The 22,209-nt window shown below is 43.1% G+C and overlaps 1 protein-coding gene across 1 annotated transcript; it reads right to left on the bottom strand.

Annotated features, from left to right (window-relative positions):
• Nucleotides 1-751: 751 nt before the first annotated feature.
• Nucleotides 752-7,236, bottom strand: LOC139773604 (uncharacterized). The gene is given in 4 exon segments (XM_071708159.1): nt 752-3,379; nt 3,651-4,471; nt 4,474-5,371; nt 6,859-7,236. Coding segments are annotated over 4 exon segments (4,233 nt in total). The 5' UTR covers nt 7,066-7,236; the 3' UTR covers nt 752-1,072.
• Nucleotides 7,237-22,209: the final 14,973 nt, after the last annotated feature.

The raw sequence follows: 22,209 nt of genomic DNA, 5'->3' as shown, positions 1-22,209 counted from the left end.
GTAGACAGTTTTTTCAAACTTGTTTCTAATCCCTAAAAAATACGAGGCTTTTACAAAATTAGAAGAATCGTACTACACTTATAACAATAATTTTTGCTAAATTCCCTAATAACTTTAAAATATCTTTGCTTTTTCTTCTTATAAAATTCGAAAACGATTTTCTGCCCAGGGGATAGTACTGAAAGTTCTATCCTACGTATTCATATTTACAATAATCTCGTTAGCTTCTTTATTCCGATGTCGCGAAAAGTAACGACGAGAAATGATTTAGGGAATGATCTCTTAAATAAATACACAATGGGATGATTCGCATGCTTACACTAATAAGGCGTTCCCAATGATATCGCTATATTGCCTAATTCGCGAAATTTTTACTTTTGGTATTTCCTCTTTACAATAACCTAACGTAAAGATATAAAATGAACGTATACGAATGATATTACCGCAGGAGTATAATTTACTTTTTACAGATATTGCACACGCAATGTCCTGCCGAGCTTCCTTTCCCAGCACGAGAAAAAGCGCGGTTGCTCCACCGTGAGTTTCATCAAGCAGCAGCGCTTTTTCTCAGACCCTTCTTGCTTTGACAAATTATGCTTAATCGTTATCCCTTTGTTTCTCTAATATCTATAGTTCTATAGGAAAGTATGGTCGAAATGATGATCGTATGTTAGAAGCGCTCAATGCGCTCCCAGTGTTTTAACTTTTTACGACGTAAATGACAGCGCGATGATATAATTTAGGAGCGAAATTAAGTACGTAAGACTACGGTACATGTAAAGTATGTAAGTTCCTTCAGTCTCTCGAAACTTTCTACGTTTAGCGTAATAGAATGCCTCGAGAAATCTGTAGATCTTTTTCCGACAGAATGTTATTTTCTTTTGAAATGTAAGTTTTCCTACGAAACCATTTATTACCGAAAACAAATCCTGAATGTTTTGCTTCTCGAAAGAAGCTCATATGGGAAGCCCCCTTACGATCTCCCATTGCTCCTCGAAGCACGGAATTGTCGATCGCGTGTGTTACGATTTGATGACAGTTTGCTCGCGGCAGAATGATTTACTCTGAGTCGTTAGTTCTTTTTCGAGAGCTCTTGAAAGAAGGCCTCGATAGGTAACGTCGGCTCGTCCGTGGTGATCTTGAACTGCGGCGAGACGAGCCTGCTCTCCGGCGAGACCGCCTTGAACATGCCCGGCTTGTCGTACAGAGCGGAGGCGGAGCTCGTCAGGTCCGCCACGCTCTGCGACGCCTTGGCGAACAATTCCTCTTCGTCGGATCGCACGTCGAACTTCGTCGTGGTCTCCGTGGCTTCTGGCTCTCCCTCCCGCGTCGCGTCGTCCTCGCTTCCGGCGGTCGCGGAAGCTTCCGGCTTCTCGGTTCGACTCGTTTGCTCGGTCCCATCGCTCGAAATCCGTCCGCCGTCTTCAGCGAAGGTCGCGTCGGTCGGCGCCGCTCTTGTCTCCTCGTTCTGCGAAACAGTCTCCCCTTGGTTTTTGCTCTCCTGCACGCCGAGTTTCACCGGATGGCTGTCGAGTGACGCGGCTTCTCCCTTCTCGCTAACGATCTCGTTGCCCACGAGACGACTGTTCGACGAGGCGGTTGAGTAGAAACTGGTTTCCTCGGCGGCCATCTCCGTAGGCTCCTCCTGCCGCTTGCTGTCCGGATACGCCGTTGCCGCGTTGTTCTCCTTGTGCAGCCTGCTCTTCATGACCGGCCGCCTACGTATCGATGACGAGTACACGTTCTCGGGTCGCACCGAGCTCTGCCTCGGAACATTCGGAACGTTCTCGCTGAGCTGAGATCGTGTGGGACTGGTCGTAGTAGAGGCAATTCTACTTCGGTAAACGTTGCCGCTGATCGGTCGCCTCTTCGGCACGAATTTATTCTTTTCGGTCGTAGAGGATACGCCCTCCTCCGAGTATCGTTCTTGATCTCTCGCAGTCGCAGGGGACGACGTAGTAGTAGTACGATAGTTTACTCTGGAGACGTATTTGTATCTGCCGGTAGTCTCTCGAACGGTATCGCCCGTTAATTGAGCCTGTTGACTCTTCGAGCTCGACGTTCTCTGTCTGGTATGAGGACCGCGCGTCAAGGCTTCGCTGGACGGCGTCGGTGCTACCTCCGTCGTCGAACTCTGAGATAGTCTGTTCTTGTAATCCATGCGGCTCTTGTAATCCTTGATGCTGAAACGCGGTCTGGTAGCATTACCGTATCTTAATGGGCGAATCCTGTGAGATTTGGACGTAGAAGTGGCGACCTGAGGAGCCTGCGTTACGGGTTGCGGGGTAGTTGTCGTCGTCGTCGTCGTTGTCGTCGTTGTGGTGGTTGTCGGGCCGTCTGTTGTCGCGCGATCGTAATAATTACCGTCGGTCTTTACGTAGAGATCTTCCAGCGGTATGCTAGTGACGACGTTCACGTTTTGCTGACGAGTATCGGTGTTATAATCCTCGATTTTGCCGCGGTTGATCTCCGTGTGATATTCTGACACTTGTTCTGGCACGATGCTGTCATCGCGATGGTCCTTGCGTTGATCCTCCTGGTATCTCTCATTCTGCTGCGAAGAGTAATCATAATATTGATTAATTGGCTGGCTTGTTCCGTATGAAACGCTCGGCTGATTCGTCGCGAATTGGTTATTCTCATTGTAGTTATTCTGATTGTAGTTATTCTCATTGTAGTTATTCTGATTATAGTTATTCTGATTGTAGTTATTCTCATTGTAGTCCGGCGCAGGCTCCGTGGTCTGTCCGTAAGAATTTAAGGAGGCGTACGCATTCTCCGTGACGATCTGCGTGTCGTATGACTCGTCGTGGCTCACTTTCGTTCGATGACTTGGTCGTTTCCTGACGTTACCTCTCTTCTCCGTTACCGCTTCCTCGTTGTAACTTGCCTGGGTGGGCTTTATTCGTCTTCTTCGCGAAGAGTCGTGCTGATTGTGCTGCTGCACGTCTTCTCTATTGTACTTGAGGTAGTCTTCCTCCGGGTAAGACGTCGTGACGGGTTCCTGCGTGGTTGTCGCGGGCTTTCGTCGTCGACCCGGCGCCGCCGGACGACGAGTTCTGGATCTCTGTGTCGACACTGTTGGCGCGGTTTGCACTTCCGGTGCCACCGTCGTCTGAATCGGTACTTCCTCTGCGTACAGGGTCAAGGGAATGGCAGTTTCCGGCGGCTGGCTCGGCGGTTCCGTCGGCGAGAGTTCGTGCGCAACGGTCGTCGGCTTTTTGCGGCGTTGTGGATCGCGGGACGGTTTCTGCGGACGGTACGGTCGCGTCTCGGTTTGAGGCTCACGGTAATTGACCTGTTGCTCCTGATAGCTGTTCTGGTAATGCTGCTGGTATTGATAATTCTGGTTCACCTGATTTTCTGGGATCTGGGGTACCTACGACAGACAGTTTAGAATCGTTTTTTTATACTTTGTAGGAAAGAAATAGCTATTTATAATAGATAATGAGTTATTAAACATACAGTTAGATTGTATTAATTTACTTCAAATAATGTACTTCAAATAATATTATTAAATTTTTGTTGAAAGAATTTTATGATTTAATATTTTATCTACTCGTCTTTTTTTTGGTTTAATTTTCGTGGTGTTTAGCTATTCATTATTTAATTAAAGCGGCAGGGCGATCAATTATAAAATGAGGTATTACCTGAGGCTGAAGTCTCAGCTGTTCAACATTGTAAATACCAGGTTCCGACACCAGAATATTGCCATCTGTAGTGACCTGCGGTTCGAATTGCGCCAATTGAATTGTGTATGGCATATTGGCCGGGAGCCTCACGATCTCTTGTGACTGATTCTTCGCGGATTCCGCGGCAAGTCTAGCTGCCTCTTCTTCCTCATTTTCCCGTTGCGCAAGTTGATTGAGCTGTTCCTGCTGTTTCTTCAGCTCCTCTTGCTGCTGCCGTTCGATCTCTAGTTTCTGTTGACGCTCCTGCTCCGCCAGTCTCTGTCGATCGCGCAGCAGCAATTGTTGCTGTAGCAGAAACTGTTGCTCGTTAAAGTGCTTGAGAGAGACGCTCTCCGGTGTCTCGTAATCCGGTATCGGCGTCGGTGGGTAAACCTCAACAGGCTCGAAGGAGTTCTGCGGTCTGTGGTACACGTTCTTCGGACCCTGTGTGATTTGATTCTGGTTTACGACCTCTTGACTGAACTTGCTCGGTGGATTCTCCTTCGGCAGAACTTCATTGATGTCGGACGTGTATTTGCTCTTCGGCCACGTGGGGGGTGTAAGTTCCTGATGTTCCGAAACGTAATAAGTGCTCGTAGTTCTGGGATTAGGTAATTCGGTTTGTCCGCCTTTTTCGTGCTTGTTACGCGTATCCGGGCGTTTATTATAGTGCTCCCGAGCCGCGTCGTTAGTCTGGCCGAATTTACTGGGATTCCGCGTGACGGCGGTGGTAGACGGTGGCGTTGACGAGGGCGAGTAGACCGCGGGTGGCAACAGAGTCTCGTACGGCAACGAAGGCGGAAGCTGTACGGGTTGTACGATCCGGGTGGCGTCACGTAACTGATCTCGTGACTTTCGTGCACCAGGAAGGCAGGATCTCGCTCGTAGGTGGACTTATAATGATTCGAGGGATGGTTCACTTGACTGTAGAAGTTACCGCTGCTCGCCGAATTTAGTACCTGCGAATTGTGAGATTGCGCTTGGTATCTGTCGTATACATCGCCATCGTTGCCGCTGATCTTCTGCTTGCCGAAGTCACCCGGGATCTCCGCGCCGGGCGGCTGGAAGTACGGTTTCGCGCTATTAGCGACTTTCAAGGATTCGAACGGTTTCTCCGGTTGGCGGGGTGGCTGCAACGCTTGCGATGCCTGCAACGCCTGCATGGCGAACGGCGGGACGTAAGGACGGTTGCTTGGGATACCCTTGATGAAATAGGTCGCCGCGCGTACGCTATCCAGTGGTTGCTGATGGACATTCTGTGCCGCGTAGGCTGCCTGCGGCGGCTGTCTCGGCAAGTAGCTACCGCTGTCGCGCACGACCGGCTTGCGGTGTTGGCTCACCTCGAAACGATACGCGTCCTTAGGCGGTGGTATCAGGAACGTATATTCCCGGGTCTCCGTGGCCACGTGTTTAACCGGCGTCTTGATCTCGCCACGCGCTTTTGTCGCCGCGTGTCCGAACACCGTGAAACTACCGAGTATACTCGGCGGACTGTATTCGTGAACCGGCGGCTTGCCCTTTCGCAACGGCTTCAGCTTTTCCGAAGTCGCCATGTGCTCCTGAAACTTGCTCAGGACGGGATGCACCTGGACGTTCTTCTCCAGGTGGCTCGACGGCGACACGTTAGTGCCGATCGTTTCCTCGTAGGAATTGGTCAGAGGTCGCCAGCCATTCGCGATCATCGACGATCGTGTTGGTGGCTGCGGATCAAAGCTTGAGCTTTAGTTATCGAAACAGAGATTCAGGAATATATATATATTGAATATATCAAGCGCCTAATCATTGTAAAATTAAATATCGAGGATAATTAAATCAGTAGTATTTGCGCGTATTAATCTTACTGCCCTAACTTCGGGATAATTATATATCTTATTTTAAAAATACTTTTTTTATATAATTAATTCTCTTTATTTATTTAATTCTATTTATTCAGTAACAAAAATTGTTAGATAATGATCGATTAGACTGGTATATCGCGATGGAAGAATTTTTTATATAGCCTTATAAAGCTTTCGTGTATATTCCCTACACGGTGCATCAAACACAATTTTCGTTCACGCCATAGCGGCGACAACAATAGTAATGTGATACTCGAACTTCCTGGAGAGGTTAATGGAATGGTTCCTGTTCCAGTTTCACCGAGGTCCGAGAAAATCGTAAGTGAGACTGTTATTCTCCGCCATTGGCGGCAAGCGGTGGTCTGTGTAATCAGAAAATAAGTGTGCGAGGCCTTAGGCAGCACGCTATTTCCGAATTACTTTCCACGTCCGTGTGTTCAGAGACGATAAACCACGAAATTTACTCACACCCCGCTAACATTTCTAATAACGGTGCGAAATCAAATCTAAAGTTTCGGAATATTCCATCGACGAACGTGCGTGCACCCTGCGACGCTCGTAAAGCAAGGGTAATCGTCCTTGGTAGAGCGAACTATCAGCGATTTCCCAACTTATTCCGTTTCTACAGCAGTAAATCAGAATCCTCACATACTTCCGATTGTCGCATAAAACGTCAATGAAATGAAAATGGAGAGAATTCATGACTCGATAGGCAATAAAATACATGACTAGCTATGGCTATGCTATAAAATTGCGCTAATAAGATACTAACTTTATTTAATAACAATAACTTTATTGCGTAACAAAAGATTGGTATAATCGTTCAGGTAATTACAAAGAACATGAAAAAAATGTATTCGCAAAAGGTAAGGCGCCAGTAAAACTACTATTATGATGCCTACCCGTAGTAAAAACAAGATGATTGAAACACAAGGTGGATAGATTATAAAATAATAAGATTACGAACACACAGAATAAAAAAATAGATATATAATGTAATATATGTATGTAAAATATATGTATAATACTGATTGATATGTAAAAAACGAGATTCGACAAAACGGATAGCGTGGTGCGAAAAGAGAAGAATGAAGAAAATTTAATATTAGAATGAGTTAAAATACCTAAAGACAATTTTTCGTTACAAAGGATTTCAAAGAATGCTATTGTCATAACTTTCTGTTCGACATTTTAATATCTTGGTTATTAAACGTTGATGCGAAAGAAAGTGTAAGAGTAACCCATATTATGGTGATAAAATGTAGTAGTATTATTTATAATTAACAATAAATAACGATAACAACTTATAACAGAAATTATGCGAAACTTTTTATATTAGTCATACTTACGGTTTTAATGTCAGCACGATCTACCGATACGGTAATCGCTCCTATGGTGACAAACAGCCACGCCGTCAGAACACCTATATGGTTTGAATAATATAAATTAAAACTTGTACGCGCATGTCGAATAAAAAATTTTGTGAATTTAGATCGAAAATTATACTTACAATTCAATAGTAATATTGACGACATCGTGGCAGACCATGAGGTCATTTACCAGAATTCTGCAATAAAAAAGTCAAATTATTAATAATATTATATCCAACACGTATCTTACTTAAAATATTCTTAATAATAAATACATTATTAATAAATGCGAGATATAACACATTACGTTAGTAGAAAGTAAAAACTTCTGCATTTGAAATAAAGATCTCTCTTTGAAATAAAGATCTCCATTTACGACATCAAAATGTTACTTTCTGCGGGATAGAATCGGCTTGACGAAAAATAGCATTTATCAACATCCGAGATATAAGTAGAGCGGCCCATATTTCATCTCGCATCAAGACAAATTAACTATTAAAACATGAGCACGAGAAAAGTGTAACGTATCGCGCAGAGAAAGGAAGGATATAGAAAGCGTCGTGAATCTATCATAATCTCGCGGATCGTTTCCGTGCTGTTTTCTCATTTTTAAATCGCGGTAATAGCGAAATCCATGAAGGAGGGAGAATTTCTCTTTTTACGAGCATTTGCCGTGATACGCAGATATCTTTTGTGCGGCGTGCACTTTTGTGTAAAGTACGTGAAACGCGCGCGGGCCCGATTCTTGTAATTTCGAATTACTCAGGTATTTAATTTTGACTTTCCAGGATGTTGCCGCGTTGACAGTTTGACGGGTGCACGAAAAAGACGCGATATAATTTCGCGCGTGGATATCGGGATATTACAGAGTCGTTAGTAAACGTTAATATTCATGAGGGTAACGCAGTAAATCGCTAACTGCCCCATTATTACCGCAAATGTTTGACGTAACGGCCGAGGCTGCCGCGGGTTATGAAATTGCAACGTAAATTTAGATACAGTTATGATATTGTTTATTAAACCTTCCGCAAGCATCTGCGTATAACGAGGCTATAATAGGGAAATAAACAAAGGAAATGATGAAGAAAATTATATGAAGTGGTAATGTGACGCATGGCGTTACAACGAGCACCCTCGCAACTATAGTTTTGTGCATAATAAGAAGAAGGAACAATTGTGTTATGTAAAATAGTAAAAGCTAGGCAGAAAATTTGTAATGTAAAAAACACGCCACTTTCTCTTCATTTATTAAGCGTCGGGGGTGCGGACGAATTGCGCTGACTTTGCATATATTAGACCTTCTTACTGCCACATGTCGAGGAAAACCTTAGAACGGGTAAGAATGCGCGATATTTAGTAAGGCGTGTCGCGCAAACGCGTGCCGCTCTTACTCGAACGGCGATCGAATTTTCATTTAATCGATAGCCGCACATTAATAACGAGGCCCCTAGAAATTAGTCCGCGCAGCATCGCCGCGGCAATTCAATTGGCGCAAAGCCATCGACGCCCATCGATTTCGATGTAATTATAAACTCGCGATATGATCGAGCCCCGGCCGTACGAAAATTGCACGAGAACGATATTTCTTCTACCTCGCACAATAATCGCCTGGATATTCGTTTTTCAAGCATATACGGTTAATTACGCGCGTCCATAATTTGTAATTACGAATTTCTATTAAATGTTCGTATATTTCGAATGATTTTCTGGACCCAATGCTATTCGCAAGTAATATTTATTTCATAATTATCGTACGTGACGAGACGTATTCATGGGATTGCAATGTATATATGGAGGGATAAGAGCCACATAGTGGGCTGTAAGTCAAATAAGATATTGACTCGTGTGCATAGATGCAATCTATACAATATATAAATTGCATCTATGCACACGAGTCAATATTTTAAAAAATTTGACGTACATCACTATGGTTTTTACCCCTCCATATGTTTCTATAATCTGTCGATTGTTTAGCATGTTTTTTATTTAAAAAATTCTAAAAATAATATTCAGCTCTGTCTATGTAGGATAACTTCTCATTGTCTTCATCTTTCCAAGATAAAGTTCTTCAGTTCTTTGTATTTTTTACGACTTGCTTATTTAAAAATAGCTAGAGGCACGCTTTATTTCTCTCTCTTTTATCTGAGAAACGGTGTCACAGGTGGGAAATAAAAACAATTTGTCGATTATTGCGCTGGTGTCGTTTGGTGCTGCCACCTTCGCGGTCAGAAGCAGCTGCGGTACGAGAAATCGATAGAGCCCGGTTGCATTTAAATTTCAAGCCGGTTTGCGGATGAATTAATTATAAATGTCGCTGTCTAAGCCTCCCGAAGGAGTTGATGCATTCCATGGCTGGCATGATGAATGAAGTTAAAGCGTTATAAACCGGCGTGCAGTTTGAATAGTTCCTCATTTTTTGTTGCCGATTGCCCCGTGAATTCAATTTATTATAACGGATGCGAAGGAAATATTCTGGACTATTTCGCGTTATTAAATAAAGAATTAGATTCAGAAGGAATTTTCCAACCGAAAGGAACCGTCTCAGACTAGGTACTCAGTTTTTGGAGGATTTCACGCGAGATATACGATGAAAGACAGTAATGTTGTTGCTACGATTCGACAAACCGTGCATTAACGTGAAATGCAGTTGAAGTTTACGCGAGAATATCCATTTTTCTTCGTTATATGTGATTTATTCGAGTCGAAATTATTCAAGAATTTTTTATTTTGCATAATCTGGTTACGAGTTGATTGCAGTGCGAGAGAACTTGCAAAGCTATTGCCTTTGATTTTTATGACCGTGTATATTTTTCTCAACTGCTGTATAGATACAGCTGTATAATACACTAGCTGACTAGCTGTATAATACACTGAACTAGTAAATTTTAATTAATACAGTTAGACTTTTATAAATTTATATATAAAATCTAGCTCTGTCTTTATATATATAATTCAGATTTATAAGTTAAAACTACTATAACTATATCTTACAAGTATATCTAAGCAGTGAAATAAGAACATTCTATTTTTACGAGACAGATGTTATCACACAGTCGTTATGATTTAATTTAATATTCTGTTCGACATGCACGTCATATTCTTGATCAAACTAAATTAATTTACGATGACGAAATTCTCCTTTAACGTTCTTCGTTTCCTCATTCTCAAAATATAGGTGTCGATATTGACAGCCAGTTCTTTACATCTACATGCTGATTTTTCTTACCTACATCCGGCGACCTTGACGTAGAGTTAAAATCGATTTCCAAACGGCAGGAATGCACTTTCTACGATCTTTCGCAATTTAAAGGAGCGGGAGTTCGAGTTCCGTTCTGTCTGCGAGAACCGCTACAATCTTGACATCAATGCGAACAAGCCTTCGACGATTTTTTATCGCCGTTAATTTCTTCTCACGGTGTTACTATGGTGTTATAACGATGTAGCGACCACACACCCGGCGAACTCCTCGCCTCGCCGTGCGCCAATTAATGCGCTCGGAATGCATTGACTGCGAATGCCATGCTCTGCAGCTCAAACGGTGCAAGTGCATTATATCGGCAGAAAGATAGATGCATTAGAGTAGCCTTTTAGCATTAATGGATTGAAATTTGCTTTATGCGCTTGCAGTTTTAACAAGGGGACAGAGAAACCTGCGATATTTATCCGATAGGTTACCATGCTGTCGTTTCACAAAGTAAAGCAAAATCGCGTTTAATACTGTCCTCCGGAAAGCGAGACCGTAAAGTGTATTAACTTGGAACACACGTACTTCCGAAGCCGTACGTGATAACTGACAGAGTTACAACATTTATAAGATTTCGTTCCTTCTTCCATTTTTCCTCGGAATTACCGGTACGGAGGAAAAGTATTAAAGAAACTCGACTCTAGTTCTAATTCGACCATCACCCAAGCTGTATTCCGCTTGGTTTCTTATCAAGCTTTGTATCATTTTACTTGGTACATGAATTGATTAAAGTAAATTCGATTTGAATAAAAAATTAAAACGTGAATCCGTAATTTCAGCGAGAGCATTCTTATATTTTTACGGAAGTAAATTATAAATTAGAGAATTTCTCTTCCGATGGTATTTCTTGTTAAAGAATAATTTTTTAAATACATTACTTTACTTACATTATTTAAATTTTTTATTAGAAAAATATTTCTGTAATATTTCCGGTTTTATATCGAGCACGCAAATCTCCCATACATAAAACATTCGCGCAACGCGAGTGCGATTTAAAAAATCCAAGCCGCGAACACCACGGAGTTAATGACAAATGCCCGTGCAAATGGCTCGCACCAGCGAGATAAAAGTAAGATAAAGGTAAACGGCCGGTCGGGAAAGGCGTGCAGTGTAGACCGGTACGATACCATTTCAGAGGCCGCTTTTTTTTTCCGCGAATAACGCACCCGATCTCACGAAGGGGTCACGCTCTGGTTCGCTCGGCCTTTCGCTTTCCACTCGGTGTGGAAGCAGAGCCCGCGCATTAATTGTCAATTACTTTGCCGTAAAACTGGGTTTGCGTAGCTATTTTAACACGCCCCAAACCGGCAGATAAAACCTCCCGCGTTATGCGAACGGATATGACGCTATTGTGCGGTTAATCGCAACAATAGTTACGTTTTAATTCTCACTGATCGTATAGCTGCGGTCGTTCACGCTGTTACTCTCGATCCCGTTTTGAATGGTTACAAGCCGGCAATTATCGGCGATGACGCACAATGCAGTTTTTCCATTCGTTTTATCTTTAACAAAATGAATATTTCCCGATGCACATCATGCCGAACTGTATAGTAATAGAGATATCATGGTTACGATCGTAATGAGAACGGAAAAGTAATGCGAGCTGTGGGAGGCCTCGCCGGTACTCGATGCGTTGGAAAAATAAGTATGTTATAACGGTAATACTTCCGCGAGGATCAGACTTATCAGGCTTACACTTTACTTTCCTTCTTTGAACTAACCATTTTCATGTCATTTTTCTTGTTTAATGTAGGCGATAATTTATACTATTTGTACAAAACTCTAAAAATCTAAATTATTTGTGCTATCTGAATAAATATTATTGTAAAATTAAATACACACATCGATTTTATCGCATCCGAGAGAAAGATTTATATTCATCTTTATCTTGCGTAGAATAATATCGAGATGATCTTACGGAGGTGAGGTAAGCAGATTTTCTTTAATATTAACGTCAGATAAGCCTGACGTCGCCAGAGATAAAGGCTCTTGCAAAATCGCCGCGCTTCCGGACTCTCCTCTCCGGAAGAGGTGAACTGACCGGTGGTTAAGTATGATGACACATGGGAAAAGATAAATTGGACGCACACGCAAACAGCAGGACGGAGCGGCGTCCCGCTGTTTTTATAAGAAGAAGATGAAATCCGCCTAAAGCGACTGCGTGATCAGACGCTCTTCAAGCAACCGTCGCGCGTCGTCTCCTCGTCTCTCTCGGGATCTCGTATCCCTGGAGATGCTCGCGTGCACGTCGCGCGGCGCGACGCGTCGTACGATAGGCCCGGGAACGCACATTTCGCAACGCGCACCTGAAAAGGCCGCGTTTCCCAAGACTTGAACGTGGGCTAACCGTCGGGATCTCCATCTCGTAACAATGACGAGCAGCGTTCGATGTCTTATTTGCGATAACGGTCTACCTCGTCGCGCATGGCGGCGTCCTGAATGTACGTATCCTGCACGCTCGTTTGCCAATACAGATGGAAGATTAACGGTCGTAAGGCGAATTAAGCCTCCGCTGTAGCCACGGTGTAGTTTCAACGCTCTTGAAAGCGATGAAAATTTTGTAAGCTGGCAATCAGGTCTGGAGAGCGGAAATCTCCGAGGATTTAAATTGGATTCCTCCCGCACAAAAGGTTATACCTAAATTCCGTGCGAAAACAGCGAAGTAGACTTACAAAGACTTCTACTTGGAAGGGAAAAAAATAGTGACCGTATTTTGCAGCACGAGAGAATAACTTTACGACGTAATAATATGATACTTAGTCTACTTACGCCAATATGCTTTTTCCAATTCTTCGTTTTACTTAAGAATTACATAAAGCGCAATTCCCTTTCATTAACGATGACATAAGTACAGAACGGGGCGTGGGAAAAATGAAGGAGATTTCCGTCGATGATCCGCCAGAATTTCTATGCACGCGCGCAATATCGGATTACACGGGGAATGCGTTAACGAGCAAATAACAGACTACATCAACGAGATAAGGTCTCATGCATTACCGAAGGATCACAGGCAGTTCGTACAAGGGGTTCACGGCAATTCAAAGAGTTTTCCTCTCGAACGGAATACTTTCACTGTAACATGAACGCGGCAAGTCTCGTTGCGACAAAATGCTGCACAAACGAGACTTAATATTACTCGTTACCGGAAAGCTCGCTTATTATAGAAAAGTGAAAGGGGGAGTATGCATATGTAAGATAACCAAAATGTCAAGCAAGAAATTCGATAATACGTGAAATGACGCAAGAAATTCGATAATACTTGAAATGACGCAAGAAATTCGATAATACTTAACGTAATCGATCGAGCATGCTGACGCATGTTAGATAATTTAAACGTCTTTCTTTTACTAATAGCGAAGATAATTATTTTCGATGTTATTTATTTATTTTATGAAATAAATGAATAACAACATTGCGGTTTGACTAAGTAAATGAGATTTCATTTAGCGATCTCTCGTATCCTGTGATGCAACACGGTTCATGGTAACTTTCCAAATTCAATAAACTGATTTTAATAAACGTTATGTGCCGTGATGTGTACGCGCACGACTTGCGATTTACTGGGTGTATAAATTGGAACATATTTGTGTTATCAAAATCTGACGGCTGTTTAACTTGGTGGCTAAAGCGAGTTGTACGTGGATGTTACAGTTTAGGAGAACTTCCTGATCAAATAGACCGGTCGTCTGCGGTGTATGTTAGAATAGTTAGATCGATAATGGCATATCACGGTTACGTATAATTTATGCAAACGAGATTATTACATCTGTGTCGCCTTCCTACTTGACATCGATTACCGAGGATGTCCTAACTTGTCTAATTGTGACGTGTATTAGTGAAGAAAAAATTGAAAGAAATCGTTGAAATAATTTAGATTTATTAATGAGACTTTTAATATCGTTTAATAATAATTATAATAATGGCAGTAACACATTTACAGTAATAGAATGGAAAAATGTGAGAGAATGGTACGTGTGGGCGGATATCGCGCGAAGAAATCACGATCTTTAGGAAGGAAGATCTCGTATCCGTTTGCGATCTGATAATAAGTAACACGTACAGGATACTTATAATTTGCTGCGTGTGCATCATCTTAATTAGCTTTCAGTCTCTCGCACGTGTATGCCTCGTTATCGAATATTATTCGACAAATGCAACTCGCGCTATTGCGAATTCTCGTGAGATTCGACATATTGTCTCACGAGTATAATCACAACCATTTTTGTAGCAACACGCGTCAAAATAGATGTGAACGTGCAAAAAATTTCAGGGAAGATCGCCCATCTCTCGGCACGATTGAGAAATAATTAAAATGCTCGTTCAATATATCGATAACAAAACCCTGGTATAATTTTCGAATCTAAACTCCATTCTCTGTCTATCGATATAATCTCGATCGATTACGAGCAGTGACAACGTTTTCATAGCAATTAGGCGGACCACTATCATCAAGCGCTGAAATTAATTTAATGCGTAATGTCATCGCGAATTATATAAAGCGCATAATACGTATGCGTCGGTTGGAAAATAGTTGGACAGTATCTGATGCAATTACATTCGGAACAGCGTGATTAATTACTCTCATTGCGATCACCATGCGCACTTGGCTTTATTATTCAACAAATGTACCTGTGGTTGCGTGGAAATGCGCAATAATACAGATGTATTTACAACATCAATATTTGTTCGAAGCTGTTATGAGAAACCACTGTTTGAACCACAAAAACATTTAATATATATATATATAAAATAAAGGAGAAAAATATATAGAATTTAAATGAATTGTTGCACCTTTCGCAATTCTTTTTAACATAAAAAGAAATTCAAAGACCTTCGCGCATTCAGTTATTAATCGGCATTGACCCCAGAACTCATTTAATGATCAACATAATCTGATTTTCAGTCACGAATTGTAAAGAATGTAAGAGAAAGTAGTTGATACAATGCACGCACATTCGTGTGTACTTAAATATCTAATACGCGTGAGAGAACGCGACGAGTTTCTTACTTATCCGACATTTGTACTTCTGGTTTTCTCGAAACGCATTCGCGGAAGGAAGGGGTATCCAGATGAATGATTCCGGCATTGATAATGACGTTGCCTCGCTGGTTGGCTTTCTAGCATTAACGTTAACGGGATGTAGCACGCGAGGCGTGTTTCGTAGAAACACGAAGTTTCAATGGGGTCGACAAGCGCTCGTTGTCGACGCAGGTAAAAGTAAATGACGATATGCCTAACAACGAAATACATACCTGCCTGCGGACACTTTCGATGTCGTGACGCATCGAGAGTAGCCGCATAATGACGAAGTCAAGTCAAGAGCAAGTGGTCGCGCGGGGGTGGGGGTGAACGATCTGTAGCTTTCAAGTAGAAAAGAGTGAAAGATTTCGTTAGAGACGTTCCGCGTTATCCTCGTAGAAATTTAATGATCGCAAACGCTATATTAATTGCATCGAACGGCTGCACGTAGAGCGTGTCGCGGGACGAGTGAAACGTGTGGTCCGTCCTGTTAGAAAACGAAAAGGACGAGCTTCTCCCCTTCGCCCGTGTTTGTACTTTCTTCGGCTAATGCGAGAGATATCGCGTACGATATCCCTCGCATTAGCCGTTTCCATAATCGACAATTGGACCGCTCAGCACGTACATTTGTCCATGTAATAACTCGGGTTTTACAGGATGATCTGGCGATCAAAATACGCTCGAGGGACTTCGTGGAATTTACTTGAATATCTTAGGAGAATACGTCGAAAGCGCTGGAACGACAAAAATATCGTATTTTCTGATTATATATTTTGAGATAACACAAAATTGTGCACAGAAGGGTGTAAAATTTATGGAAATCTTTGCGCAGCTGAATAAGCAAGTCGTCGGCTTCTGCGTTCTACCAACAAACTCATAATTTTCGCTTTTTATTTTTCACGAGGCGCGATAAATATAGTTGAATTCCGCTGGTGCGACTCGGCACACGTATAACGAGATATCCCACGGCATGGTCAACACACTACGATCTCGTTTGCGAAACCGTGCATTTCGACACGCGCCGGACAAAGCGGACGGGGGAGTTTGCCGCGTTCCTGAAACTCCGACCGCAGCAATTTACGGATTACCCCGATCAAATATGTCGCGAGTCGCTGTGGATAATCGCGGGCAATCGCACGCATTCGCGGTCGCATCTAATTCTCGTCCGGTAACTGGACGAGAGTCCCGACGGGGAATTGGATCAGGCGGATCAATGTCGTCTCAGTTTCGCACGCGACACGCCCGCGATGCGCACTTTCCTGCAGACCGGAGAGGCGCCGCCGGTAGAAAGATCTAGGTCGTCATAACTCCTGACGCCTAGATACGGACGCGCGCGACTTAATATGCATACCTCGGCGCCGCCGATTCCTACGAGTCGCGCCTCTAGAATGAAGAAGAGCCCGGGACCCCGACGAAGGGAAAGTTATGACGTTTCCGAGTCGTGGTCGCGTCGCGTCGTCGGCGCGTCCGCCTCCTCGTCATCGCGCGAGCGACCTCGATGCACGAGCAAGTGCAACGCTCGTGCATGCAACGACGCTCGTACGCACCGCCGCCGGTTCAATACACACGGCCGATGAATAATGCACGAGGGAGGGATTAAGTAAGATCACGGAGTTCGCCGCTCTCCGTTCCCGCGACTCTCGATATAATTGCGCGACGCGCGGGCCGATTGAAACGATTATTTTGAAAGCGGCACGACTCGCGTTTGAGATTGGTTCTTTTTCCGCCGCGCAACGAAACGCGCGTCATTGAACGTGACAACGGTTCCCCGCGAAGAAACGAGGCCCGATTACGTAAACTGAGACGAGAACGAAAGAGACGAGAAGTATTCGCGTGCGAACCGTTTATAATTGTGAAGGTAATTATCTATTCATTGAAGACGGCGGAACCGGCTGCGAAGGTAACGCGAATTACAATTAGACCGTCTCTTTCTGTTGCCCTCTCTCGCGCAATTATTGCGCGCGACAATCTTATTATACAATATCCGCTAACAAAGCTAGGACCAAAATATACGGCTGGAATAGAGAAGTTACTGGTGTACTTTCTCATATTATAATTTGCCAGAAAAACCACTTCCGTCTTCCTCTCACCTCGGCAAATTCGTAGAACAATAGATCGCGGTTCTTTCTCACGAAATTATATGTAACGCATTTTACCGGGCGTTGTATGTGCGTTTCTTTTTTTAATAATTTCTGGGAGTTCACGTAACGCTATTACATTGCTCGAAATTCTCAGAGGATATGAACACGCGCACGTCTAATTGCTAAACGTGATAATGCGCCACACACGTTCACTTTTATGAATTCTGCATATTTAACATTTAATATACATTTTATAAGACGTGTACTAGACCTTGCAATGTTTTAGCAATGCCTTTCTCTTTAAATCATATTGGAGCTATTAGACGTTTATAAAGGGAAAACATGGATAAAAGATTTAAAAATTGTACATTTTACCGTCCCAAGGGACTAAAACAGATCTCTTTTCAAACATATTTTTATTTTGAAACGTTCGAGGAAACGTTACTCTCTCTCTCTCTCTCTCTCTCTCTCTCTCTCTCTCTCTCTCTCTCTCTCTCTCTCTCTCTCTCTCTCTCTCTCTCTCTCGTGAGCTTTCGGAAGCGTTGGCTTTGCGGAAGTTTTCGCAGCGCACTCGTCCGTCTTCGCATCCGTCGATTATATCGAGACGGTAGTTGCTCGGAAAAGAGGAAGAAAAAAGGAAAAACTTTCTCCGCTTTAAGAGGTGCACCCATTTCTCACACGGAGACCCACCTGCGGTCTTGCCGTTGCACGTTCCAGGCACGCCACGGTAGCACGCAAAGGCGAATTTTTCGCGGGACGAGAAAAACTCGTCGTGCACGAACGGCTTATTTCATACGTGCTTGCGCGTATGCAAGAATGTTAACAAATACGTGAAAAATTTATTCCCGTCACGTATCGCTGCATCGAAAAGTTGAAGGAGGATCTTACGTCCGTACCGGAAGTTACATTTCCACTTTGTCCGCGCAAGATTGCTGACTTACCCGATCGGGCAGCGAAATCGGGATCGCGAGCTACGTCAACGACGAGCTGAAAGCAGCTCGCCGTTTAGGTGAGAAGCCATTGGTGAAATGGCGTTATGTAAAATGAAATCTCGGAGTTGAAACATCGGCTGTCACCCCTTTCCGTAGGCCGAATAAAGACTTGAGAGAGGAAGTAAAGTTCCGCCAGATACATTTGAAAGTTAGACTATCGATGTATAATTGTTTCCTCGTATTAAAAGTGATTAAAAGTGAGAAAATGTCAGTGAGGTGTGTCGACGAGTAACTCGTTAATCATAATTACATTTCGCGTACATAATGAGATTTAGAAGCAGTGGACCTCGAATAAACATTTCGACGTTTGACAAACCATAGGAAATTCGATAACTTCCGAGATAACGGCTCGATCTTTCGAAAGTTCGATTATGCAAATATCCGTGCCACGCCACTAATTCGAGTAATAGTGTTTAACCGTGGCTGACACTGTTACGTGACTGTTCTGGCACACGACGGCATAAGTATGATTAATATACAGTGTGCGAACGGCACACGGAGCAGACGACGCGTTCGGAAAGGATATTATATTTTCTATTCGTCCCGGAGACGCAGTGATGATTTTAAACGCAGCAGATTCGACTTATGAAAGCGACGATCGCAACGGCCGCGACCTGAATACGAGAAATGAAATTGTTGCTTTTCACTCTCCTTCTCTTCTCCTCTGCTTTTCTCCCCGTCGTTCGTTGGAAACGGGATAATATTCCGCGGTCGAATAATAGAAAGTAGTGCCCGGAAATCAATTCGCGTGCAAAGACAGACAAAAAGAGAGGCGCAGAGAAGGAGAGAGAGAGAGAGAGAGAGAGAGAGAGAGAGAGAGAGAGAGAAATAGAGACGTATTATTAGGTGACTAATGGCGTTAAATTCGGTCGAATCGAAGCCGTATGAATTTGGAATTCACGGTGGAATAATGCCCAATCGATTCCGGTACGTCGCCGTCCGGTCGTTATTAGCGCTTCAACGGAGACGGTTTATTTGAAACTCATAGGAAACGGAACGACCGGTTTGATGGTACAATCGCGCGGCTCTCACGGCGTCCTATTTCTTGGTTCTTTCGTTCGCTCGTTTGTGCGTCGTGATTTTACATCGCGAAAATTGAACGTTACGCTCGCACGCCGCAATCGCTCCAAGCGCCAAGCGGCATTCAATAGCACGGTGATATCGGGCAACAAACATGTGTATTTTTTCGGTCTCTATTTCTCTCTTGTTTGCCGCGACAAATTATTCGTTAGTTTTTCAACGATCGAAAACGAATCTAAAAAAAAAAAAGAAATTAACGGTGTGTTTTCATGTTTCTCCCCGCGTATCTTCCTCAAATGCTTTATTTTGCATCGCGCGATGCAAAGTGCCTTCCTGTAATCATAACAGTTCGAAATCCCATTAAAATCGTAAAATGCAGCTTCGTTTGCTAATGGCCTCCTCGGGACGACCGTTAATTTTCATGGAGATTTTCCCTCGTTAACAGCGAGGAAATAGCGATGCATCATGACAAATGATGGATACAATTTATGTTCAGCTGTATCATCGTTAGATTGGAAATCGGATGCAGAGATTTCGAGCAATATCATCGTTGTCCGCGCAACTCTCGAAATGTTGTACAAATCATTTAGATAAGTGCAGTCGATTTACTAATGATTTCAAACGCGCTCTAATGGCACTGTTTACTGTATCATTCGCGCAAAGTGGCACACTCTCTTAAGGTATTCACGTCGGAGCACAAAAGGGGTTAATGACCCTGCTGTTGAGCAAGAAAGTGATGGGGATGTATTCCGCGTATTAGGAATCGACCGACCGGTTTTTGTGATTGCCGTTCCATTCACGCAAGCGATAACTCGTATTATTATCGATCGCAATCGGAATAATAACGTTCGCGCCTGATTAGATCTGTTCGCGCACGATCTAATCGTTTTCGTCTGCGACGTGGAAGTATGATTTGCTGACGCAAAATCCCTACAGGCTAACGCGCCAATTACCATGATCAGAGTCACGAAATACAACGGATCGGACTCCCTGGGGCGGAAACGGATTTTAATTAAAAATTTTCCTGAATCGCGTATATCCCAGCTGGAAGCATATTAAACGCCTTTAGGGAAATTGTATTGTTAAATTGATTTTACTTAATTGATTGATCAAAAACGCTTTATTATATAATATATATTGTATAAGGCTTTTTGAATGAATATATCTGAAGACGCATTAAGTTAAGTAGTTTCAATATAATAATTTCTATTACAAAAGACGTCAGCAACTCTTTCTAAAATGATTAATACGTTTGAGGCGATTATTAAAATACTTTGTTACATATGTCCTGAACGTGTAATAATATTTAAATTAATATATTCATCTTTCAGTGATAATAAAGTTAATTAAATATAATTTTTGAAATTAACAAGTTTCTACATTCTAAGCAAAATAACTGTTATTTTTAGCAGAAGAGAAATTTTGTATCGTTTTGTGTGTGTGTGTGTGTGTGTGTGTATGTGATAGAGAGAGAGAGAGAGAAAGAGGGAAAAAGATGACATTGCACTGCATTGGGTAGTCGATCTGTTTTTTTCCAACGTTTGTCGAACCATTCCCTTTTTCTTTCTTCTTTCTCTCTTTCCTTCGGTATTTTTTACATGAGTTGGCAGTTCATACGTTGTACGTGACATCACCGGGATATACGTTATCCGACGTGGCGAGCGAATGTGATAGCGTAGTGAAAAGCTGGCGCACCTTTTACCGGCCGGCGGGCTCAAAAAAGTTTATTATTCGTTAGCGATCCTGATGACCTCCCGGGTGAATCCAGAATATGCGACTCGCTTACGGACCGTGCGAGCGAAAATTCACAAACGTCCGTTGACCCACTTGTCACGACCTGGTCGATGAAATTCGATTCTACGATCGCGCGACGGGCTTTCGACGCGTTCTACACGTCGACGCGTATTAATCGAATCTAACAGCGGCAGCAGAAAGTATGGCGATCGTGTAAAACCACGATGCTCACGACAGCATCAGTGGAAGATTGATGGAGTTACGTTTCCATATGAATCAATCTCTATTCGAAATCGATCGATTCGGAAGTATTTGCCCAGAATGTACAGAATAAGATCAGATATACACATATGTAGCATTGTGAGCGTCGTAAAAGGAATGTGGCAGGACCATTTTCCGCGAGCCCTCGACATAACGTATGAGGGGAAGCAAAATCTTTCTCTCTGGTTAAATATATTGAAATACAGAATATATATAAGAATATATACCTATTCTTCATAATTACGGTATGTGATCGTGCGCGCAACAATTCTTAATTCCACGTAAGAAGAACTACGTGATGTAATTTTTCTTTCTTAATTCGACGTAAGAAAGACTACGTGAAACGCAGCTTCCTCGTTGGTTCTGATTGCATAAATAGATCTCACTTTACGACCCCAGGATACGTTGTCATCCACGGGGGCTCGTTTCATCGCCATGAAATATTTACGAGGCGCGAACAGGTGTGCGCGTAGCGACACGCAGCGCGAAATGTATAACACTCGGATGTGTAACCCAGATGACCATACGTAGAGGAGGCGGAGAACAAAGCTTCCGGTGCACACGGACGTCGTCTATTATTTGCGATATAAAGTGCAACATTATCGAACGGCCGTGCCTGCGGGCAGTGAATCCATTCGCCCCGGCGCTTCCCGGTATATTTCAGCATATTTTTCTTCCGCCGTGTCGGAGCTGCCTATTCCCTTCCGCACAGCCCCCGAATAAATGGCCGCGATATACATGGTTTCTGTAAATAGAGGCGAACGGCGCGGGCGTGGACTCGAGCGGGGATGCGAGCGTGTATATCAGAATTATGATCGATACATTCTTGATATATGCCTGACCATAAATGACTTACATGCACGATCGTAAAAAAGAGACGATTGTTGTATACACGTGAAGCGTGTCGTCGCGTCTGTCACTGTAAACCGTTAACGACAGGCGGGAAACGAGAAGATACTTTCGTACGCTTCCAAGATC

This window comes from Temnothorax nylanderi, unplaced genomic scaffold (genome assembly GCF_030848795.1).
Source record: "Temnothorax nylanderi isolate EJ_2023f unplaced genomic scaffold, tnyl_v1.0 TNYL_tig0064_pilon, whole genome shotgun sequence".
In the NCBI taxonomy this organism is placed as follows: Eukaryota; Metazoa; Arthropoda; class Insecta; order Hymenoptera; family Formicidae; genus Temnothorax; species Temnothorax nylanderi.
Note: the sequence above shows the minus strand (reverse complement) of the source record. Positions and strands in the feature narration are given on the sequence as shown.